Below are 24113 nucleotides of genomic sequence, written 5' to 3' on the forward strand. Positions count from 1 at the left end.
GCAAAACATTTGCCTTCGGTCATTTACAGATACAAAAAAAACTTACAGTAAAGAAAATAACATACATGTGAACATAATACAGCACAAAACAAAAGAATAACATAAGACCAGATGGCTGAACAACTTGTCGTAAACATAGAGCTTCTTAAATATATTTTGCAAGATTATAAGAATATTGTTTACTTGGAGATAATATTAAATTTGTGTAAAGTTGACCAGGAACACTGTTTTAAGTATTTGAATAGTATTAGGCTGTAACGTGACCAACATAAAATAAAATGGTATCCAGATTCTATTGTATTTTGCATTATCTATTATTTCTTTCTACATTACTGTATCACCTTAATAATATTTCTTAAGCATCGTGAGCATGATCGTAATCTGGTTAACTAGTATATGTTGCCTTGATTTATCATTCGGTATAACATCTAACAAAATTCAGTTTTAAATCTAATTTTGACATTAATATTTGAATTAATATCATTACTCCGTTCTTAAACAAATTGATCACTCACGCATGCTTTTAATAAACTGTAGTAGTTAACCCTATAATTAAAAAGAACAACAACAACAACAACAAAACTAAAAAATAAATAAAAAATAAATAAATAAAAAAATAGATCTTAAATAGATTTTAGATAGAATTTAATGCATAGTTATGTTGCAAAACTTTTCTTCTTACAACTGCATCGACAATCCGGTATTGATTCAAGCGAGAACATTTTCCACAAATAAAACATAAAGACAGTAAAAAGAAAGTACATTATTAGCTGCCTAAAGCAAATAACATTAGTAGGCGTAAGTTGAATATTGAATTAAGAGCTAGAATTAGCTACATTTTCAACATTGATATATTGTGTATAGACATATAAGTAAAGAAGGCAATTATTCATATTCAGACAAAAATTCTATAAAAAAAATCTTTAATATACTTTTGACGATGCCTTAAGCAATGTGTGTGTTGTCTTATAATCATAATATTACAGATACTTGTGTCGGTTTCGATCATTTTTTTCATTCGGAAAAAAAACACATACAGAGTCATTGTAGTTCTCTCCCTTGCAAGAGGAATGCAGCAACTCTACTGTAATCTCAAAACTAACAAAGTTCATGTAAACTGTGTACAAGTTAAAACAGAAGTATTGATCTTCATTTAAGTGCTTTAGTTAAAACCTGTGTGATGTTTTATTCAGATTAGTCCGGAGACCGATCAAATATACTTTATGTTGAGGTTACCAGATTTGTTACTTCTCAATGCATACAATTTTGTGATTATTTATATCATTTTAGATATTTAGAAATTTCTACACAGTATATTTTATGTAATAATTTCTGTAATGTACTTGTTACTCTCTTATCTCGCGGTTTGAAATTTTATGATTGTTTAAAAATCATATCTCATTTCTATAGTAACGTGCAGTTATTTTTACTTGACAGATGTAAGATTTTCCTTGGTTGGAGGTACCTGTTGATGTTAAAATCTTGAACTATTACAAGGTCGGGGAAAAAGAGGCATGGTTTTGTAGAAGAGGTTCCAGAAGTTCTAAATGATACTGTTTGTTGCAAGATGCCCAAAATTACTAATTTCGACTGCCTTAATTTATCCTATCTATATTCAACCATATTAGATATCCGGTTTAAAACTACGTCAAGGTAGATTAAAATCTCACAAGCTGATATTGTGGTTCGATATAAGTAATGCATACATTTCGCCCAAGCAACTTTGTGAAAGTATATGTATGGTATGTCTTTTTCTTTCTTGGTGGGGTGAATGTTGCAATTCAAAGTTTCTTGTCTCGAGAATAATCTTATAGCCATGGATAATATCTATTTAAATTGCTGCATCAATTTCTCCAGTCTTTCAAAATATCTAGAATCTATGAATCCACCTTACCAAAGTAAACGATGAAAGAGATGTTATCCAATAGTATTCATCTGTGCGTTCCATTCCGAAATATTACTTGAATTATTCAATTGCTACAATCCTCATTTCTTAGATTTCCAATTTAAGAACAGAACAGAACAGAACAGAAATTTTATTTTTGTAGACTTATACAAAGTACATCGTCTTGTTAACATGAATTGAATAATACATACAACATAATCACATAAATATATGTATGGCGAGTCATTATAATAAATATAAACATAACAATTACAAGCACCAAATTCATGAGAGGATAAACTACAATTGAGCACAGCACGTAGTATTGCTGTTGAACACAAAATGATTTATATATTTGACCTGAGGTGGTAGAATGGTTGTTTACAGTATATGGACATATGCAATAATTATTAAAGATAGCAATAAAACATTCGGTTAATCATTGTGCAAGTGCAATTTTGAAAGTCTCGATTAATCTAATTATGTCATGTAAAGAATCTATCAAGCTTACTTGTGGAAGGTGGGTGGTTCTACAGATGTGTCTTCTCATATCCTCGTGTCATAGATAATGTGCGGAGAAAAACCTATAGCATATACCCTGGGTATTTGTCAGAATTGTTAGAAACTGATATAAGAGTATTGATAAATAATACACACTGATCTGAAAGCCAACGTTTGTTGTACATTCTTATTTATTATTTTTAATTCTATCAGGGAGTCGAAATGTCTTGGGGTTAAAAGTCCTGCAACCTTGCGAAGTATAACTATCTTTCCGCATTTTCGGGACAAATTGACATAAGATTTACTTAATGAGATTTAATTTATGATATATATCAACCCATTTGTCTGTGTGCGACATAAGAATTACCAAAGAAATACATAAAGTGTTTCAGCATTAACTGAAGTCAATGCAATTTGTTGAATACAATAATGAAATTGAGCGAGATAGTGCAAGACTTTAAAAAAAAAATTTGATTTTTCGTGTATGAATGCATTTCTGTATAAAGAAAGTTGAGACTAAATATTTAATATTCCTTTAAGGAGTAAATTTTTATTTAAGTAAAAGTGAGGAAAAGGTCCCTTTTTCTTTCCAGATATGCGGTACTAGTCAAATATGTAAGCCCAATTACATTTTGTTCAGATTTTCGAATAAAACATAATTTACCTATGAATAAATTTTTAAATATATTAAATGATATCTGTTCATGTCATATTGTACAGTGAGTGTATAAAAAGAAAACTTATATGTACGAGGGATTTTCGATATATTCGTGGAAAATTTATCATAGAATATTAGGGGTAGACTCTTACGTCACTTTTCTCTATGCTGACTGGCCTGGTTTAAAATTACAGCTCAAGGGGAGATCACTCCAATATCATTTTCCTGGAATTCTTTTTATATGTTTTAAAGTTCCTGTCAAAATGAAGCCCACACACATATTTGATTCTTAGAGGTTTTATTGTGGTATCAAGGTACTAAATATATTAACAAAAAGCATTCACGGTCTACTTAGATAATTGCGGGCAATAAATCTATTGTACTATTGCTTTTAAAGGACATATCTAAACTTGTTTTCCTGCGATTGAATTTTAGTATGCGATATCAATGGTAAATTTTGGGAACGTCTATTCATTCATTCATTCATTCATTCATTCATTTTTTCAATTATGACAAAATACTGTTAAAATTTATTTCTTCAAATCAGACAAATTTCACAGCTGAATCATGTGAAGAAAGAAAAAGTTATAATTTTTTGCTGTTGACGAGTCACTTATGAATAGAATGTATTAACTCAGGTGATATTGGGCTGTCTGTTGATCATTTACCCTATATAACTTCTTTTCGCAATATTTAGAACTCGATTTAAACCTAGACTGAGAACAAATGGCGGGTATTATTCCTATAACAAAACATTGAATATTTCATCAACAAGTTTGGTATGGCAGTGAACAAGTCTATTTCAGTTAATTTTATAGTTATAAAAGTCAACTAATGATTGGGCTAACATCTTTGTATACGTGGTGGATGTCGTTGTAGCAATGTGAACAATGAAAAGACAAACAAAAACAACACAAGTAAAAGTTATGAATAATTTATTTTCTACTGGATGTCATGTCTTCCACAACAAACAGTTTAGCAAATGCACGACAAATTTATCATTATCATACGGTATTGCTAATAACAAACATACAACTATAAAGTCCAGTGAGAGATCATAAATGACCTCATAACTACAAACAGCTTTTGAGATCAGCTGGAGTTAAGTTGTCTAAAGTGTCTTGAGATATATGTTTTTATATTCCACACACTTATTCCACATCACGTTTAAATGCCTGTTTATTATAAATTATCATATTTACATTTTATAATGTTTTCCATATGCGTTGCTTTGAATTAAGAAAAAAAAGAGTAGCGACGTCTATAAGGTTGTCTTGAATAAGTCTTGGCATAAAGTCTGTAGTGTCTCGTTGTGTATTAATAGACATCCATACTTCAAATTCTCAAAACTTAAAGCTTGCACTTAAGTGTGTAAGTCAAAGGATCGATTAGAATTAATGGTTATCCGAGTATATGGGAAGTTTTTTTTAAAATGAAGGCAACCGGAAACGGAAGGAACTGGCTAAATCGTGGACTCCAGGTTTTATTGTCATCACCCTCACCAGACGACGAGCGAATAAATGTAGACATGAGGTCAAGGAAAGTCGATTGGGATAAACTAAAGTCACAAATCCTGAAAAATATACAATAATATTTAAATATCCAGTATACCATAAATAATGTATGTAATATTTTTGTTAAGAACCTAATATGTAGTTTTTCTTTTTGTAAAGATGTATAACTTTATTTAATAAGAATAAATCATGTTCTAAATGAATAAAAGTCCAGTTAATGACCTAAAACATTTGCTTAAGTAGTTATGGTGTTTTAATAGGTTTAATAAGAATTAATTTTATTCAACAAATAAAGTATGAGAATTGTAAAGTGTTCAAATGAATATGATTAAAACTAAAGGAATGTTTATATGTAGCAAAAAAGTTTGGTTAGTATGAACACTCAATTTCCAGTTAATACAAGTTTAACTTTTGCTGAAAACATGAATCATAATAAATATCCGTTATTACATCAATGCTGAAGAGTAATAAGCTATATTCTTTCCAAACTAAAACCTTCTTTATACAACACAAAATATGCGTGTAATCAATAAAAGCTTACAATGCTATAATATGAAAAATTAATAGATATGATGATATAACTGAATTATAACAACTTAAGTTATCTATATCATTTTATCTTAATTAATACGTATATTTCTTTATTTAGTTTTAACGCTTAGTTCAGATTTCTTATCACAAGTCTAAAGGATATGCTTTACATTATATAATCTTTCAATTAGATAACATATTTTCTATAACTAATTAGGGTGATATGTTTAGAGAGGTGTATTATTTAGGGATCGTAAGGGTACATGTAGGAAGGTTTTCTAAGTTTTATAAGGATAAAAAGGGTAGTTCGTTTCCAAATTCGGATAAGGTAAGGTTGGAAATGGTCTACAGATAAGTACGTATAGACAAACGGTTGGTGATGAGTCTGTGAATCTGGAAAATATCTAACAAAGTCAGGTTCATATAAGGGTTTCCAAAAGGAATTGATATTATAGGGTTTACTGGGCATTTTCACTCTTGGTATGACAGGTTGTTTTGAACCTAATGTTATAAAATAAAAGAGGAAAACATGACATGTTGGGTTTCACCAGGTTGAGGGGACTTACTCTCCCTTCGTCTTCATATGCGTAAGAAGGCCTGATTTGTTCTGATGTATTTGGAGCAACATCAGAAGTTGCAGGCTCTGCCTGACTCGTGTCAATCTCTTGGAATGTGTCTGCACATCCCAGATCAGAGTCAGGACTCAAAGAAATGCATCTTTGTGTAAGTCTTGTCCAATATTCCTATATATGTAGTGCCATTATATGATATATTAAACATTTGTGAAACAATGAAATTAAGCAATCGAAAAAGCTTTCTATTACTGTTAGTAACATTGATACATTTACTTTGTTTATTGTTAATTGTAAAAGAAATACAAACGTATACTTATATGTAAGCTCTATACCCTATTTAAAATGATTATTTTAAAAGCATTCAGTTTGTTATGCTGTATCCATACTTTTCTATGCACACGAATACTATTTAACTGTTTGATAAAAAAGAACCTGCACGACTTTATATACTTCATCTTTCTAATTTGGTGAATTTTGAAATGCATAAATATAAAATCAATATAAATGATTTTTAAAAGAAACACTTGTCGTTGAAAATGTTTTATTTATTTTATCATTGAAAAATGCATTCTTAATCTGGACACGCTATGTATATTTTGATTTATTTTGAATGCAAATGCCTAGGAAGCTGTCAACTTCAAAAGTGAGATAAAAAAAGTTACAATGAAATGATAAAAGCATTTAAAACAACGATAAAATTTCATCACTGCAAGACCAAAACACTCGAAACCTACACCATGAACATGAGAAAATGATATCGGGCTGACTTTGATTTAAGTTGTACGAGTAAGTTAATTGTATTTCTATTATATTTGGAATATTTTCCCAGATGTAACATAACATCAAATATCGAATCTTTTGATAACTAAGCAGACAAACTGATCCTTAATGTATGGTTAAGCTTGGCTTTTCGTAGCAGGTTGATTCTTCTGAAAAATAGGATATCGACACGCAAAGTTTTACAGACGAAAAACACTTAGAAATAACACTTATAATGATTACACCAAACAAGCATCAAAAAAAAAGTCAAAGCATAAAAGATGATAGATTACCTAATAAGTTACATAAGTAGCTTAAGATTCCGTGGTGCTAGACGCCGTAACGGAGGAACGCATCTGAAAATAACGTATATAGAACACATATATTTACAACATACAAGAAAACACAATTTGAACGTCTGAACAATTACTTTTTCAAACAACACTTAACACAAATACAATAAGTAAGTAAATGGATAACAAATTTCTGAAAATACTTTTTGCTGAAAAATTGACAATGTTCAAGTTTATTTTATATCTTTTCTATTTTACATATATATTTAAAACAACTGTCATTAACTTAATGTTTTACTGTGGTGATTATACTTACAATTGTGCTGCCGCTGCGCATGGTAGACATGCTACGGTTTTGTACGCGAACCTTAGCCAACATATTCTCAGCGGTATCGGCACGTGACTCTGCATCCTCAAGCTCCTCGTGAACCTTGCGGTATTTTGCGAGATTAACAGCAGCTACTTCTTCCTAAATGATTGAATATAACGTGAGATGTTTAGTTGCTTGATACTTCTAAATGTTGCATATTCTTATAATGCTACAGAAATTTTAATTTACATATTTTATATTTTGATAATACAAAACTGTAATTACCAGCGATATTCTTTAACAATTGTTACAGATTGCTAATACAAGCAAAGTACAATATAGATTAATTTAAAAAATAAATAAATAAATATCATAAATAAATAAATAAATAGAAAGATAAATAAATAAATAAATAAATAAATAAGAACAACAACCTGATTATGGCTAAATGTTAAGAATTTTTTTCTCACTTTTGCCTGCATACTTACAGTTAACACTTAAATGGGAATAATGTCACTTTAAGAAGGTTTTTTGTGGAATGTACATATTTGATAATGTGTTATTTATACTTACAGCGTCTTCGGCCTGGCGCTTGTATGTCTTGATTTTGCCTTGAAGTTTGTCGATGAGTTCCTGCAATCTTTCAGAATTCTTTCTATCTTCATCAACTTGGAAGGCAAGTTCCTTCAGACGGCGATCAGCTTTACGGGCATTCTTTTGAGTTTCTGCATGACGCCTTTGCTCAGCTTCATATTCAGCCTCCAACTGTTGAACCTGATTTTATGCACACAAAAAAAGTTTATTATATGCAGAACTTCGATATACATGTATGAAGCCTTTGCAAAGCTTCATATTTAGCCTCTAACTGCTGAACCTTGTGTAGGTTTATTATATACGTTACTTCGATAAACATGTATATTGGTTGTATTTTACTAATCGAAGATAAATTTTCATTGATAAAGTTGGTTTAAAATTAATATTTAATCAAACGTTTGTCTTAAAACATTCTTGATTTAAATGCTCACCCTTGATTCGAGTTTAGCAATCAATTTCTTGCCACCCTTCAATGCAGATGCCTCAGCCTCATCAAGACGGAGATTGAGTTCTTTCACTTGGGATTCGAGGGCATGGCGCATTTTCTCAATAGAAGAAGAGTGTTCCTTTTCAGAACGCACTTCATCGGTCATACGCTGAACGTCAAGAGCAGCTTTCTTCGATTTCTCTTCGGCTGATTTTACTTCATTGCTCATTTCGTCTAAATCTGCTTGCATAGCGGCAATGTCGCCTTCAAGCTTTCTCTTCTGACCACTTACGCTTTGGAGGCTAGCAGCAAGCTCATTGACACGATCAGCGGTTTCAACAAGTTCATTTTCAGTTGCTTTACGTGCTCTATCTGATGACTCAAGAGCAGATCGGATTTCTTCACATTCAGCTTGAACGGCACTAGTACGTCTTTCAGCCATTTCATATGCATCACGGGCATCATTTGCCTTGCGTTGTTCTTCCTCAATAGCGGACTGCATTTCCCTAAGTATTTCTTGCATTCTCTTCACATTCTTCTCAGCATCTGCCCTGGTGCGGTTGCTGACATCCAAAGACGCTTCGAGTTCATTAATGTCTTGCTCAAGCTTCTTGCGTATTTTTTGAGCCTCTTGTTTACTCTTTACCTCAGCTTCCAAAGTTGCATTGACAGAATCAAGAGCTCTCTGGTGATTACGTCTAAAAAAATGTATTTTGAATTATATACATTGTGTCACTGATATCATGGTGGTTTAGGTCAATTTATATGTAAACGCTACTTAGAACCTTCATATATATTCTATATATTTTTTGTAAATTAAATAATAGGTTTTGGATTGAAATGAATATGAATGGATCGATATAGTTTTTACATACAACTGAATATGTAATTAAGTGTCATTCAAAGGAATTTCACATTTCATTATATTTATATCACCTTGTGTTTTCGAATTCTTCTTCCTTTTCGGCAATGCGTTTGTCAATTTCGGACCTAATTGTGTTGATCTCAAGTTGAGCACGTGAAACTTTGGACTCTTCTTGTTCAAGAGCTGACTCAGCTTCCTCAAGAGCAGCTTGGAGCTCTTCTTTTTCCATTTCGAGTCGACGACGGGCCTTATCATGTTCATGTACCATTCGTCCACCTTCGCCGAGTTGGTCATTTAATTCGTTGATCTCATCTGAAAAAAATGTTTAAAATAATACTTATATGATACTTTCTGTGGAAAATGCTATTTTTCGTTTTGATAATCAAAAGATCTCAAGCATGTATAATCAACAAAGTATGCATTAAAAATAATTTGAATAGACTGTTAAAATACATTTATCACAGACTTTGAAGGTTCATAAAATATGACTATTAAAACTCATCATTTTTATAACAAATAAAGACATTTACCGGTTAAGTTCTTATTTTCCCTCTTCAGTGTCTCGTTAACATCACTGCTATCCTCCAATTGTATCTTTAGGCGGAATACCTCAGCTGAATAATTACGTGCTTCCTTTTGTACATTTTCAAAGTCATTTGTCAAAGCTCGGACCTTAGCTTCCCATTCTGCGATAATTTTATCGAATGACCTGTTTCTCTTCTCCAACTGATTGATTGTTGAGTTTGCTCTATCTACATTAACAACAGCATCCTCAAGTTCACCTTGGAGTCTAGTTTTTGTCTTCTCCAGGTTATTGATCTTCGTGTTTGCAGTATCCAAAGCAGCTTCACACTCTTGAAGCTTGGCTTGAAGTTTACGTTTAGCTTCTTCAAGCTCATCAGCACGGGCCATTCCCTCGCTTTCATATTTTACACGCCATGACTGAGCTTCAGCATTTGCTCTGGACAGTTGCCTTTGCATATCATTCTTGGCTTCAGACTCTTCCTCCAGTTGTTCTCTCAGTGAATCGATGTCAGACTGAAGGTTTCTAACTTCAGTGGCAAGTTTCTGACGTTGCTGGAAAAAAATCATTAGTATGTAAGTATCATAAACCTTAGTTATTATATTATTGTCATCATCATCATAAAAAGTTTTAATGGAAGACTTGATCAATACGAGACTCCTATAAGGAAAGTGAGAATAAGTAATATAAGTGAGATATTAATTATTTGTCGCATGTAAGGTATACATACTCTGCTCTCCTCTTCGAGACCTCTCTTAGCTTCTTCGAGTTGAGATACCAAGTTAGCCTTTTCTCTTCCAAGCTGATTCAGTCGGCTTTCAGCATCCTCAAGTTGGCGGGAAAGGTCAGCATTTTCATTCTGCATTCTAGCCTTGGATGAGTTGAGTTCACTGATTGTGCGCTGACTCTCTTCAAGTTGAGCGTTGAGTTCTGAAATCTGGGCCTCCACTTGTTTGGACATCTTGTCAGACATTCCCTGTTTACAATTGAGTAACACGGACGTGAAAGTTTTGAACATACATAAAAGTTGCACTTTTTTTATCATATCTATAAAGCTTAAATCATTTAAAAAAAATTGTGTTCGCTTATTTTCATTTAAAGTGAAATAAATATTCACAATTGCAATGAAATATTTTTGACTGATTGGAAAGATATAAGCTAAAGCAATAAAACTGTCTTTAAGAACAATTGAAGTGTTATGTTTGCTCACTCTGTTTTTAGAGACGTGTTCTATTTGAGCATGGAGATCATCAATTTCACTCTTCAGCTGCATCTTCTCCTTTTCAACTCTATAAAAAGAGACAGATCATATAAACAAAGCATTAATTGTCTCATTTTAATTTCAAATCTGTTATTATTCTATAGGGTCATTTAAAAAGATGAACTAAGTGCAAACGTCTAGAAAGTTGGAAATGTCTTATCATATACATTTATTTACACAAGTTTACGTAAATGAAATTTTGGTTTAAATCCCATATAGAAATTAGTAAATGATATGAAATGTTACAATAACGATTTACCTTTGCTTCGTCTTAGTTAGTTGATCGACCTGGTCTGCCATCTCGTTGGCTGCATCATTGGCCTTTTTGCGGAGGGATGCAATCTGAGATTCGGACTGAAGTGCTTGTTCTTCAAGGTCACGTCGGAGCTTAAGCAGTTCCTGTTCGCGTTTCTTGTTCAATTCAACCTGAGCAGCGGTAGCACCACCAGCGTCATCAAGACGTTCGCCTAAGTCTTCAAGTTCACGGGCAAGTTCAGCTCTCTGTTTCTCAATCTAAAAGTTGACATCATATGATGAATTTCAACATAATATATCCCATATATTTTTTGTTCTTTGTTTTTTTTGTTTGATACATTTTATGTGCATTACTTGTATTAGTTATGTTGTTTGAAAATGGATATCACATAGTTATTATTCATTCATCATTTATGTTTGCCAAAAATAAGTAAAGTCAAACCTTTGCTCTAGCAGCTCTCTCAGCTTCCAATTCTTCTTCAAGTTCTTCAATGCGAGCCAAAAGTTCCTTTATCTTTCGTTGAAGTTGAGCTACGAGACTCTGTTCATCCTCAAGTTTGGAGTTTAGAGATTTTATTTCCATATCTTTCCTGTAACATAGTAACAAGTTTGATTTATAAAGAATTGCATTTACACACATACATAAACTGTACATAGGTTGAAATAAATAAAAAAACATGTATATAATATATTTTTATTTTCGTAGTCAATGTTTGTACATTCGAGCTCTTTAGATTTTCATTCATTCCCATGTTGACAAATAATCTAGAACACATGGGTCTAAATCGTAAGTACTGTTTAAAAGTAAAGATCTCACCTCTTAACATTTCCTTCAAGATCATTTCTTACACGTTCAAGATCTTCAACAGCTTCTTGGGTTGATTTAAGATCCAATTCAACCTTCCTCTTGGCTTTTTCAACATCGGCACGTACCTTCTTTTCACGTTCAAGATTGTCTTCCATCTGCATGTAAGATAAGATTTATTTAATTAAAGAGGTAAAGAAAAAAGTCTCACCTAACAAAATCAAAATATATTCAAAATAATGTTGCTTGTATTTTATAGTAAATTAGTTAATTTAATTTCATTAAGATGTAAATAGTAAACTAATCATATAACAAGACCAATGCATACCTCATCAAGAGTAGCCTCAAGTTTTTGCTTAACTTTGTTGAGATGGTTGACCTTATCCTCTTCAGCGGCAAGAGCTTCTTGTGTTTTCTTAACAGTTTCTTCCAAATTCTTCTTATCCTTGTTCAATCTGCCAATATTGTCATCTTGAGAAGCCATTTCGTCTTGTAGTGTTCTTATTTGATTATCTTTAGTTGCTTTGTCCTGTTCAGCCTTTGCAAGAGTGCTTTCAAGATCTTCAATAGATGCTTTCAGTTTAGAAGCCTCTTCCTCCATCCTTTGTTTGACAGCTTGAAGTTCAGCAGCGGCATCTTCTTCGTCCATGCATCTCTCTTCGAGGTCCTTGATTTGAGCTTCATAATCTGCCTTCGCCTTGATGAGGGTCTCCATCTTTTCTTCATATTCACCCATCGTGTCCTGCTCTGCTTGAAGTTGGAAGAACATATCATCCTTTTGCCTTCGTAAATCGACATTTTGTTCTTCCAATTCTTTCTTTATTTTTTCAATTTTAGCAAGTTCTTCTTTGCATTTCTTAAACTCTTCCTCCATCTGTTTCATCTCATCTTCAGCACGGGCAGCACTGAGAAGTGGCTTCACTTTGGTGTAAAGTTTCCACCATTGCCAGTTCCTCAACACCATCCATTTACGGATGTTTCTTTGAATTCTGGACAATCCAGTTCTGAAATGTACATTCATATTTTATGACACAATTAAATATTAATATGCATGTATATCATTTTAGGAGAAGTACATAAATTTGAACAAATGTTGTTATCATATAATCTCATATTTTATAAATTGTTTAAATTTTGCTTGCAATTCATGAATAATGTTTAATATAAGTAAAGCTTTACCTTTGATCTTGAAGTTTCTTGTACTGTTTGCGCATACTATAACCTCTGATCCAAGCCTGGAAGAGAGACACAATCTTGGAGAGGCGTTCGTCACGCATGTCTTCAAGCATACCCAAAACACCAGCTTTAAAGAAAACTTTGGTGTTACCAATTTTGTACTCTGCAGGATCCATTTGTAGAGCTTCGAGAATCTTCTCGGTGACTTGTTTGCCTTCACAAAATCCTTGTGGGATGGCATTTGGAGCAAGGATTGAATATCTAGAGAATAATATTTAAGAATATAGCGCCTATAATTTAGTAATAAAAAGAAGGCAATATCATTAACTGTCAGAGAAAATAATGTTGATATATATCCCCTTTATCATGTGTTTCACTTATTTCTTGTTCTTTTTATCATTTGGGTGAATTAATAAAGCTAGTTTTTTAGGTATTCCATATGCAATTAATTTTTCTTATTAACGGTACTTTTTTCAAATCCGATAAAGATTAGTTGATAAGGTTTAACAAGTCTATCTGACGATGCTTTCATGTTAATCACAGATTACAATAAACTGACCTCTGTTTGAATTCTCCGTAGAGTACTCTGCTGGGGAATCCCTTTCTACAAATACGGATACCTTCAAGTACACCGTTACACTGAAGCTGATTGAGTACAAGAGCGGCATCAATGACACCTGGAGACTTGGTCTCGTTGGGAATGATGCAACGTACAAAGTGGGGGTGAGTGGTGTACAAGTTCTTCATCAGCTTGTTCAGAGATTCCTGTTGTAAAAAAAAAACATTTAAAGAACCAATCACTAAAATGATTATAAAAGCTTTTTAAAAAATCAATGACTCGAAAAACGTGACTGAATTGATAGTATATGCTATTTATTGCAGTTCGGATGGGAATGTATGTCCCTAGAGTAACGAGGGTTGCAAATTCTACCATATCTTGAGGAGTTTACAACTATAAATTAATTTTCTATAAAATATCAAGTCCATACATCCGTAACAATTTATTACAGTAGTCAATAGCGCATGGATTTACAATTACATTCATAACGGCGAAATGACGTCATTGTAGGCATACAATGTCATTCTAAAATGCACAAAAATGACTTTTTTAACGCAGTTTATTAATGAGATGTGCCGAAATGAGATATATTCTTTTATCTCTGGACTCCATGGCAATTGAAATAACACTTTGCGTTTAAATGATTCAAATTGACTGAATAAATAGTAGTTCCAGAACTTACTCTGTGCACGGCTGAGATGGTCTGGAAAGCAGAGGACTTTCCCTTCTTCTTGCCACCGCCACCTTCGGCTGTAAACAAATAAAGGAAATATTTGATAGATGAACATAGTTAAATACGCAAAACTAAATTTACAGTAAATATAATTATGTTTACTAGAATATTATGCACAGCAATGAAGATTATATATTGTTACTGCATGAAAATTGTGTCATCTAATATCTACATTTCAGCTTTCATCATCTGATATTTACTTTAAAGAAACTCAATTACCAGCAGCTGGGTGAGCAAAGAGAGCAGCAACAAGAGGTTCCTTTGACTCGCCGAGGATTCCAACGACAGTTTCGTTAATTGGATCTTTGTTCTTCTCAAGCCAGTTGGTAATATTGTATGGTACCTGAAATTATAGTTATGAAATATTTATTATGGCCGTTCGGGGATTAATGTCACCCCTTTTACATAACTTAATTAAATAAAGTTAATTTGCTCAATTAATGATTAAGTGGTATGAACTTCAATCAAAAGTCAAGATTTATTATCACATAATGGAATTTAGGCAAAGCTAAAACCGAGGCACGCTTATTTTTTTTTAAATATAAATACTATCACTTACTGCTCCAGCGTAATGACCCAACTCAAAGTGAGCACTTCCACCTCCCTTACGACTCTTAACAGGTTTCTGGAAGTTCTTCGTCTTACCAAGATGGTTAATCATCAGTTTCTCCTCAAATGTTTTATCACTGGCTTTAGGGAACATGCATTCTTCTTCAAGGATGGATAAGATACCCATAGGCTGAAATTAAGAAGTCATGTAAGTAAGATGATTTCATTAAGTGAATTTGAAAGCAGCTAATTGATAAATAGTAATTTCTTGAGAGAAAAACGCTTCGAATGTAAACATCGTCTTCTATCTTAATATGACATTTTTGCGCTGTGACAAATACATAAAGAATTTATTTGTGTTTTGTTAAGAACGATTTACCTTTTCAATAAGGTCAATGCAGGCCTGCAAGTCCATACCAAAGTCAATGAACTCCCAGGCAATGCCTTCTTTCTTGTATTCTTCCTGTTCCAGTACGAACATGTGATGGTTGAAGAACTGCTGGAGTCTCTCATTGGTGTAGTTGATGCACAATTGCTCAAAGCTGTTGAACTGTTTATAAACAATAATTATTAGCACAGATACTTACAAATAATAATAATAAATTTAAAAAATCTAGTGACTTAACTTAAATGTAAAATATAATGAAAAAAGACTTATAAAGTTTAATTCCGGGTATAACAATTAAGTATTAAATAGTTGCAGCACTTACGTCAAAAATTTCGAAACCGGCAATATCCAACACACCAATGTAGTAATTCCTCTTTGCTTTTGTATCAAGGGTCAAATTGACTCTCTTGACCAGCCAGTCAAACATACGAGCGTACATTGACTTAGACATGGCGCTAACGGAATATACAACTTGATCTTTGTTTCTGCCTTGAGTGACGAATTCAGTGCCGACCTTGATCTTGGGTTTCAAGAAGCCCTTGAGCAAATCACCGCTGTTAACACCAAGAAGGAACGCGACCTTTTCAGCCTCTGCAATGTTATATAATATCATATCAATGCAATTGAATAGTTTGCAAACATAACAATTACAAAACCGTATCTTATATCACAAATATTGATATTTATTAACAAATCAGTTAGTATCATTTTAATATGTAAAGAAAAGTTATTTACCAGCTGTGCCATCGGCTTCAGCCTGTTCTTCTCTTGGATGTTGTTTCCATTTCATCTCACCAGCGTGTAAGACAGCGGCAGTGATTTTGTACAAACTGTTCTTCTCGTCCTGGGTGAAGCCCAACACGTCGTAAGAATCCTATAAATATATATAAACACCCAAATTAGCCGAATATTTTCCAACGAAAAAATTAGATAAATTTTAAAGATACCGATACAGAAATTTCATATATTTTTAATATTTCTGAAAAATAATATATTTACATCAGTAAGATTCATTTCCTCTACGTCATCAATACCATCGACAGTGAGCACACCCTGGTTGATAAAAGAATAGAGTCCTGGGTCGGGCTGTACCAGACACATTTCTGGAAAAGGAACAAAAGAATACGATGTGCTCTAAAACACAAATTACTTTTTCACTGACATTTTCTTTTAAAAATATATAATTGGAAAATGTGTATGTTTAATTAAATGACTGTGACTGACTGTATGAAACAATAATACTGTTATTGCGTTTCTGTCGCTTATGATTTAAATAATATTTACAGATTAAGGTAGAAAAACACGTACCATGGTATTTTGGAATTGCATTTGTCAACATCTGGTAGAAGATGTGGTAATTTCTCTCAGCCGATTGCTGGTATGTTACACGAGACTTCTCCAACAGGTCTTGAAAAATTTAAAAAAAAATACAGTCATTTAAGATAACTTTAAATAATTAAAGTTTGTCAACAGGTCAATTACTCTAAGTCAATTCAATTCATCTTCTTTTACTTAAATTTAACAGATATGAATACAATATCTGTAGACAATTGCAAGCATTAATAAAATACTAGTTATAAGGCATGCTTTATAAATAAAATGAAACGTGAACATTAACTTACAAGTCTCGATATCGGCTCCAGCGATCTTGCCAGTAGGACCAAAGTGGATACGGATAAATTTACCCTACGGATGGAAAGGGAGTCAATTAAGAATTATTGGTAAACAAAATGTATTAAACTGTCTTGTGATTTCTGTCAAATAAGAGGTAAACATATATGCTTAATTTTATCTTTTTAAATTGGAAATGAACACAATTTTACCATATATAAAACATGAATTTTCATTAAAACTATATGATAATTCGTTTGCCGATGATTTTAACAGGAAATACTTAAGTACAAACTATGTTAAAAGTTTTGCACAAAAGTCTGGAAGACATTTCAAATTGGAATACTTACATAACATGATATTGGTAGGATATTTTGATATGCGTTATCTTATCCAGGTGGTACAAGCTAAAACAGAAGTTTAAAAGGTAAACAGTATTAGATTTGTGAAGGTGTTCTGGATGAATGGAGTTCACAACGTGCTCAATGCTTGACAGGGTAAAATCATTCTGGTAAAATTTGGGAACTGAAAATAAATCTTCATTCTCACACATGTCCTGAGAAACCTAAAGGTAAATTGAGCCGCGTCATGATAAAACCAACGTTATGCGATTGCGACTAGCATGGATCCAGACCAGCCTGCACATCCGCACAGTCTGATCAGGATCCATGCTGTTCGCTTACAAACTCTATTACAAAAAGAGAAACTGATAACGAACAACATGGATCCTGATCAGACTGCGCGGATGCGCAGGCTAATCAGGATCAATGTTGGTCGCAAACGCATTACGTTGGTTTTGTCATGACGCGGCTCAAATGAGTAAGAATCTAATTTTTGACTCAACTATTACGGGAATTGTTAAATGATAATGGGACTATGTGCGTGAAAATGCTGATTTATTTCTAATAGAAAGAACTTTTGAACAAAACTTAAACACAAACATTGTTGTTGTTATTTTTTCCAGACAAATTTTAAAATTTGCCCAAATGAAATATTATAAAAATGTTTTTATAAGAAAATGATATTCTTAAACAAAGAATTAGGTATTTTTTTCAAATGTTCTTTTATGCCAGATGTAAATGATAAACAATCAGGTTTCGGAGCTGAAAAAAGAAAATTAAGTTATATAAACAGTATTAGATCGGAGCCACGCTCAACAATAAGGTTCACACAAAAGTTAAAGTTATGTTAAGGTTTGGAAAGCAAATATTTAACAAGGAAGTCACTCGGAAGTCAATCATTCTCAGGTAAATCACTCTAAGGTAAATCACTCAAACATATGTTAAAACAGTGAGGATACAATGTATATGAAATTATCAACCGGAGAAGAATGTTTTCTAAAGATTCGAACTTATTGTTTATCTTTGGTTCAATTATTTTTTTTATTTTGTTTCTGTTGAATTTTATGGTCGATAATTTCACACACTTGAATAAGGGTTTTCGTGGGAAAATAGGTAAACTTGTCTCGGTCATTATCAATTTAACCTAATGTCCATATACAAGAGCATCAAATTACACATATTGGCTGCCATGTCTGCGTGTGCAATCAATAAGATTTGAATTTGTCATGAATTTTCACAGAGTGTGAAAAAACATATCCATAATTGACACAAATATTCTGGTATTTGTTTATAAGAGATGAAAATGTAATGTTTCACAGACTGTACATGCCAATGTGAAGGGGAGGGAATTTCGAACAATTATTACTTACGAATCTAGAGGAGTTGTTGTTACGGGTTGTCTTGGCGTTACCGTAAGCCTCAAGTACAGGGTTAGCCTGCACAATCTGATCCTCAAGGGTACCCTGTAATATATATTATGTTTATATAATATAGGATGTAAACTTGTCATTATCATGAGGTATTTTTGTATTATAGAGAACAATCTCAACATAATTATTCTTTATAATACCAAGACATTCAATACAGAATACAAGAAATCAGTTATTAGAAAACGTTACCTTCTTGGAGGCCGCGGCGGCTGCCTTCTCTTCCTCTGTCTGTTTCTGGAGTTGAGCGGCGACCTTGGCGAAGTACATGATTACTTTCTTTGTGTTCTCAGTCTTACCGGCACCAGACTCACCACTGCAAATAGTATTACATGTGTATTTGAAAAATGATCAATTAAGTTTTAATTTCTTTAGAATGATAAATAGTTAAAAAGGAAAGGAAAAAAAACCCATCGTACTAAGAATAACATTGTATTTATAAGTACATAAACATGTGCCTTTGGACATATATGGTATATATAACTTTTCTGTGTTCGCTTATATCAATGTTCTGGCAATATCATATCTGCAATTGAAATTGCAATCAAAAAGTATCAATTGGACTAGTATATGATAAATAAATCACTCACGTGATCAACATGGACTGGTTTTCACGATCTGTAAAAAGAAACATTAAACTTAGTATTGCACATTTTTACATAAACAAGAATTATGTTTCTATCTTAACGTGCGAAATTTTAAGGAAAAGAAATTATTTAAAAAACAAATTAAACATTTAAATTGTTCAGATATAGGTGACAATATATAAATAAAAGTTATAAAAGTTACAGAAATTGTCACATTCTTGTAATAGATACAATGTTTTTAAGTGCCGATTCTTTACCCATGATGAAGATACGTGTAAAAATAAATCATTCCTTCAATAATCTCTTCTTGTCTGTAATCCGTGTGTTACCATGGAAATAAATGCATTTTGTAGGAAAAAAGGGAGAAAGTGCTTAGAATCAATTATATTTTACCTATGATCCAGAAATTGTATTAGCTTGTTTAATTGGCCGCGGTATGCCCACAGGTTTGTTGGCTTAAAGCCTCGTTTCAGATAACTTAACATGTACATGCTTCTACCTAGGTTGATTAACATTCTTTTTTTTTTTTCATTTTATTGCTTGACTTCTTAAAGGTGCATACAATTGTTTCCCGATTTTAAGGTAAACGTAGTAGTTTTAGTCGCGTATCACCTTTATTTATGCTATATCTTCGGATTTGAAAAAATGAAAATAATGGCCACATAAATTATTAATTTTTTTATGAATGCATGTATATACTGTTCAGTTGTTGATTATATGTTTTCTTGGTAATAACAAACATATACATTACATATTAGATTAAATAGTACGTGTGTACATTGTATATTAAACATGTTGTCAATAAAAATATCATTACCCTGCAACATGAACTGGAAAGCGTTATCAGATACGGAGAACAAGTGGGGTGGCATTTCTAACTTCCTCTTGCCACGGTACTTGGAGATGATGGAGTCCAGGTAGATTGGCAGACGACGGTAGGGGTTCACAGCGACGCAGAAGAGACCAGAGTAGGTCTGAAATGATAATTTGCTTGTTTTAATCAGATTTAATAGTCGAATATTGTAGCAATATACTATGCCTTAGAAATGCATCATTTTTATTTCTCAAAAACATTTTTTTTGGTATTTTATTACAATTTTTAAACAAATATACTCATTTATCTCCGTTGGTAATGGTTTTATTATAGTTAATTAGTATGTATATGGAAGTCAAAATATTACTTTGTTTATATTCTTTAACCTCTACGACACATTACTGTACATTCAGCACTACTAACTTTAGTTGTGAAACATCTAACTTGGTCTTGATTCATTATTAAAACATCGTTAAATACATGTTTAACATTTTTAAAGAATTAAATAAATTGATTTCTAAGGCATAATGTGCAATAAACTTGTGCATGATGTATCAGCAATAAATAGTGAACCTGTTTTAGATGGTTTTGTTAAAGAGAAGCAGGGAGTTCACAGATAAAAAACTTACATAGATAAATCCATTGAAATATCTCTGTCTCAAGTTGTTCAACACAGAGGCTTCGTTCAAGTAGGTCATGTTGGCCATGTCATCTGTCATCTCGAACTTAGGTGGGTTGACCTGCTGGAGGTCATCCTTCTTCACTGTTCTATTCTGTTCGTGGAAAATAAATATTGTGTAAGATATTTGATACATGACTTCACAAATGGATAAGAATTCCCTGAATACTAAAATACTTAAGTTCAATGCCCAAAAGATCGTTTGACTTACACTCGACAAGTGTTTACAGTAAGAAACATTAATGTTACTATGTTTAACTAACTAGTCATACAGAACCGATTACGGTTTAAATTATGTTCTGTTGACACTTATCTAGTTCCTACTATAATAAATTCTACTTTTACAGAAAAAAAGATTGGTATAAACATCTGAAATATCACTTAATTCTACGGAAATAGATAATGAACTTGAAGATGAAATACCTGACTGTTGCTCAAAACCTTGACTGTGATTTCATCACCTTTAGATGAGACAATATCTGCTCTGACGAAGCCTTCCTTCTCGTCAGGGACCCAACACGCTTTCTTGCCATCAAAAGCCCCGGATTGTTCTTTCATCAACTTCATACGATCTACCGCCAGGTACTTGAAGTCCGGGTCCTGTGACCAGTCAGTCGACATTGTTACGGTTTTTAGTGACGAACGGCAACAAAAAACGAAAGAGAAAGTTTCAAGACAACCTCAGGATAGTGCCAAGACTCGAACAGCTACTTCACTGTAATAAAACAAACAATTTAAGATTATTCAATAATTTTGCGTTGAAGAAAATGCAAAATATTACAGGATAATTTTCCTGGTTTATACGTCTATTTAAACACATGTTTGACATATGAGCCGTGTCACGACAAAACCAACATAATGTGTTTGCGACCAGCATGGATCCAGACCGGCCTGCGCATCCGCGCAGTCTGATCAGTATCCATGCTGTTCGCTTACAAACCCAATAACAAGTAAAGAAACTGATAGCGAACAGCATGGATCCTGATCAGACTGCGCTGGTCGCAAACGCATTATGTCGGTTTTGTCGTGACACGGCTCATATATCGGCGGTCGATCCAACTAACCGGTTTTCTTGGATAACTTATTAGAAAGAGAACAAAATTTGTTCGCTTAAAACGACTACAAATAACACGTGAGTTCTGACTCAATGGTGAAAGACAACTACTCTTTAGACTGAATATCTGACTTATCGACACGGTGAAATTTTGCTCCCCCCCCCCCCGATGATCGAGCCAGCGACCCCAGGATTACTCATTTGATGCTTTACATATTTAGCTAAGCAGATGGACTAATGCTGTTACTTAATGTAGTAATCTGCAAGAAACATCATATGTAATTATTAAGATTGGCATATATGAAGGGCTGTTAGAGATTATATATATGAATTTTATTTTGTTACAATTTGAATTTTGTTTTTGTTTTTTGACAAACGTAATTCTACATGGTTTAATATCTTTAAAACAACAACCACTTGGTTAAACTCTTAAATTGTTCGTTTCCGTTATTTGTCATAAAGTGAACATTAACCTACAGCCTGCTGTTGTGTTATGTTATGGCTTTGCCCTCCCTTGAATTAAGACAAGTTCATTCAAAGTTTAAAGGTTTTCAATACAAAAATAAAAAAAAATAAAATAAAATGTAGCAACAGTAAAGAGCCTGGCCAGATTGCACGACTGTACAAGCTGTTTGTAAAGGCTAATCATTGACGATTCTAATCATTTTACGGTTCAGTCAGATAAACATTCTTGTTATTTGATAAACACTAATAACTATATAATATCTTTTAAATTACTATAGAATGGGCCTGCTGATAAAGGTCACTTCCGGTTTCATCCGGATAATGGTTGATAATTTTTTTTATAAAACATTTCACTACTTATCACCAATAATTGGCACGATCTTAATACATACTGACTGTTTAAATAATCTTACTCTTTGCTTGCTTATATTATAATAACAATACGAATTCTTTCTTCTTGTTAATGCTACGCGTAGTTCAATAGAAAATGAAATATTGCACCATTATTATTTTGACCGATCGTTTGCTATGTTAAATTTTTTCATTTAACGCTTATCTTGACGATGATGTTGCATGAAAGAAACTCTTGTTCTAACTCTATAAAGTTTAATTAACATCCACGTGATATGTATAGTTACATTTGGATTTTTTTATATCTAGTATTATGATATATCAACAACTAAATGAACTTTTTGTAATACTAGGATTTCTCGAATCACGTGAATTGCAAAATAAAATTAACTTTTTTTTGTTAATTAATTGATATGCATCAGGAATACAACATGGCAAAACCTGTACATTAATGTTCATTATCGCATCAGCATTAACTCGTATGTTCAGTAGCAGGTACAACTTTCTGTTAACTGATAGCGCTTGCACTGTTCATTTGTGACCATGAACTTAGTTGTTTTTTCTTCTTCAAAAATTAAGTCATAATATTTTAATAATGAAATATGATTAAAATATTTTTCGTTATATAAAGAAGTGTGTGTTTTTTTTACATCGTATAAAATCATATTGTATCAATCGCTGCATATCAAATTATAAAATTATGCTGACTATTAAAACATTTTAATTGGTTTAAAATGCGACATGCTTTAAACAGAGATAAACGTTAGGATATTTATGAGAAAATAATCGAATAACTGTAAATCCAAAATCCGATTAATAAACACAGTATGTCCATTGCTTTTTCCTTTCATTAAAACACTTTTGAATAAGTAAAAGAAATGTACAAAGGTTTCAAATTACAAAGGTTTGAAAATTTCAGGAAGAGTGTGAGTAAAGTTAGGTGTGAAGAGTTAGGATTTGTTGTAGGTAAATGGGCACACAGAGGAAGAAAGGGTGAAATTAATAACTTGTACTTACGGTTGGAAGAGCTAGTTCTTGTGAGCGCTGCTAGGATATCAATCTGTTTTATACCGCTTCCTGGTATCAACTTCCGTATTTTAAGTAACGCGGAATCTGATTGGTCGAGCCGTTGAAAGCGATGTATCTCGGCCAATCAAAATGTATCTTATGACAGGACCCGGGATTTCTCTATTTGGCTTTTCCGATTATCGTCTGCTGCAAGAAAACAAGAATTTTACTGTCATATGATCGTCTGCTTCTGATCAGATTTACTTTTAACTTGCAGACGATCTCTTTGGAATAAAGATAACTTACCTGGGGGCTACACATGTGATTATTTGAAGAATATGAGTGATGAGATATAAAACGATAATTCACCGGTAATAAGGAACATGGAAATAAAGATGACTGTCTTGATAAGTTTGGTGATATATTGCTTAACTATAATAATAGAATATGTGATAGATATCTAAGAAAAGTACAAATTAGTCTGAAATAAATATTTTCCTTGATTTGTCATTTCTTTTTAAGTCAATGTTTGCATAGTTTTTCATAATTGAAAATCGTCACAAATATGTGCATTAAAATACTTCCATTGTTTTTTCTCAGAACCTTCATATTATT

The 24113-nt window shown here is 32.6% G+C and overlaps 1 protein-coding gene across 1 annotated transcript; it reads right to left on the reverse strand.

The window, feature by feature from the left end:
• Positions 1–3962: 3962 nt before the first annotated feature.
• Positions 3963–23657, reverse strand: LOC132716837 (myosin heavy chain, striated muscle-like). The gene is made up of 31 exons (XM_060700182.1): positions 23508–23657; positions 21044–21335; positions 20571–20714; positions 19945–20101; positions 19131–19158; positions 18733–18856; positions 18484–18576; positions 16784–16847; positions 16470–16568; positions 16161–16264; positions 15897–16035; positions 15484–15752; positions 15153–15323; positions 14784–14963; positions 14444–14567; positions 14174–14241; positions 13492–13697; positions 12936–13193; positions 12085–12760; positions 11769–11914; positions 11394–11541; positions 10956–11209; positions 10646–10724; positions 10166–10411; positions 9443–9989; positions 8984–9224; positions 8052–8745; positions 7600–7800; positions 7033–7185; positions 6717–6779; positions 3963–4617 (listed from the first exon to the last, which is right to left on the reverse strand). Exons 2-30 carry the CDS (start codon positions 21239–21241, stop codon positions 6738–6740), a joined length of 5853 nt encoding a protein of 1950 aa, XP_060556165.1. The 5' UTR covers positions 21242–21335; positions 23508–23657; the 3' UTR covers positions 3963–4617; positions 6717–6737.
• Between the last annotated feature and the right edge of the window lie 456 nt (positions 23658–24113).

Source organism: Ruditapes philippinarum, unplaced genomic scaffold, assembly GCF_026571515.1.
Source record: "Ruditapes philippinarum isolate M1 unplaced genomic scaffold, ASM2657151v2 ctg604_1_1_1_1, whole genome shotgun sequence".
NCBI lineage: Eukaryota > Metazoa > Mollusca > Bivalvia > Venerida > Veneridae > Ruditapes > Ruditapes philippinarum.

Excerpts from the sequence above, each read along its gene's own strand:
- LOC132716837 (XM_060700182.1), bottom strand. The coding sequence starts at position 21,241 with ATGTCGACTGACTGGTCACAGGACCCGGACTTCAAGTACCTGGCGGTA. Across the intron at positions 13,194-13,491 it reads TACGGAGAATTCAAACAGAG|ATATTCAATCCTTGCTCCAA; the intron begins GTCAGTTTATTG and ends ATTATTCTCTAG. Across the intron at positions 10,725-10,955 it reads CTAACTAAGACGAAGCAAAG|AGTTGAAAAGGAGAAGATGC; the intron begins GTAAATCGTTAT and ends CTCTTTTTATAG.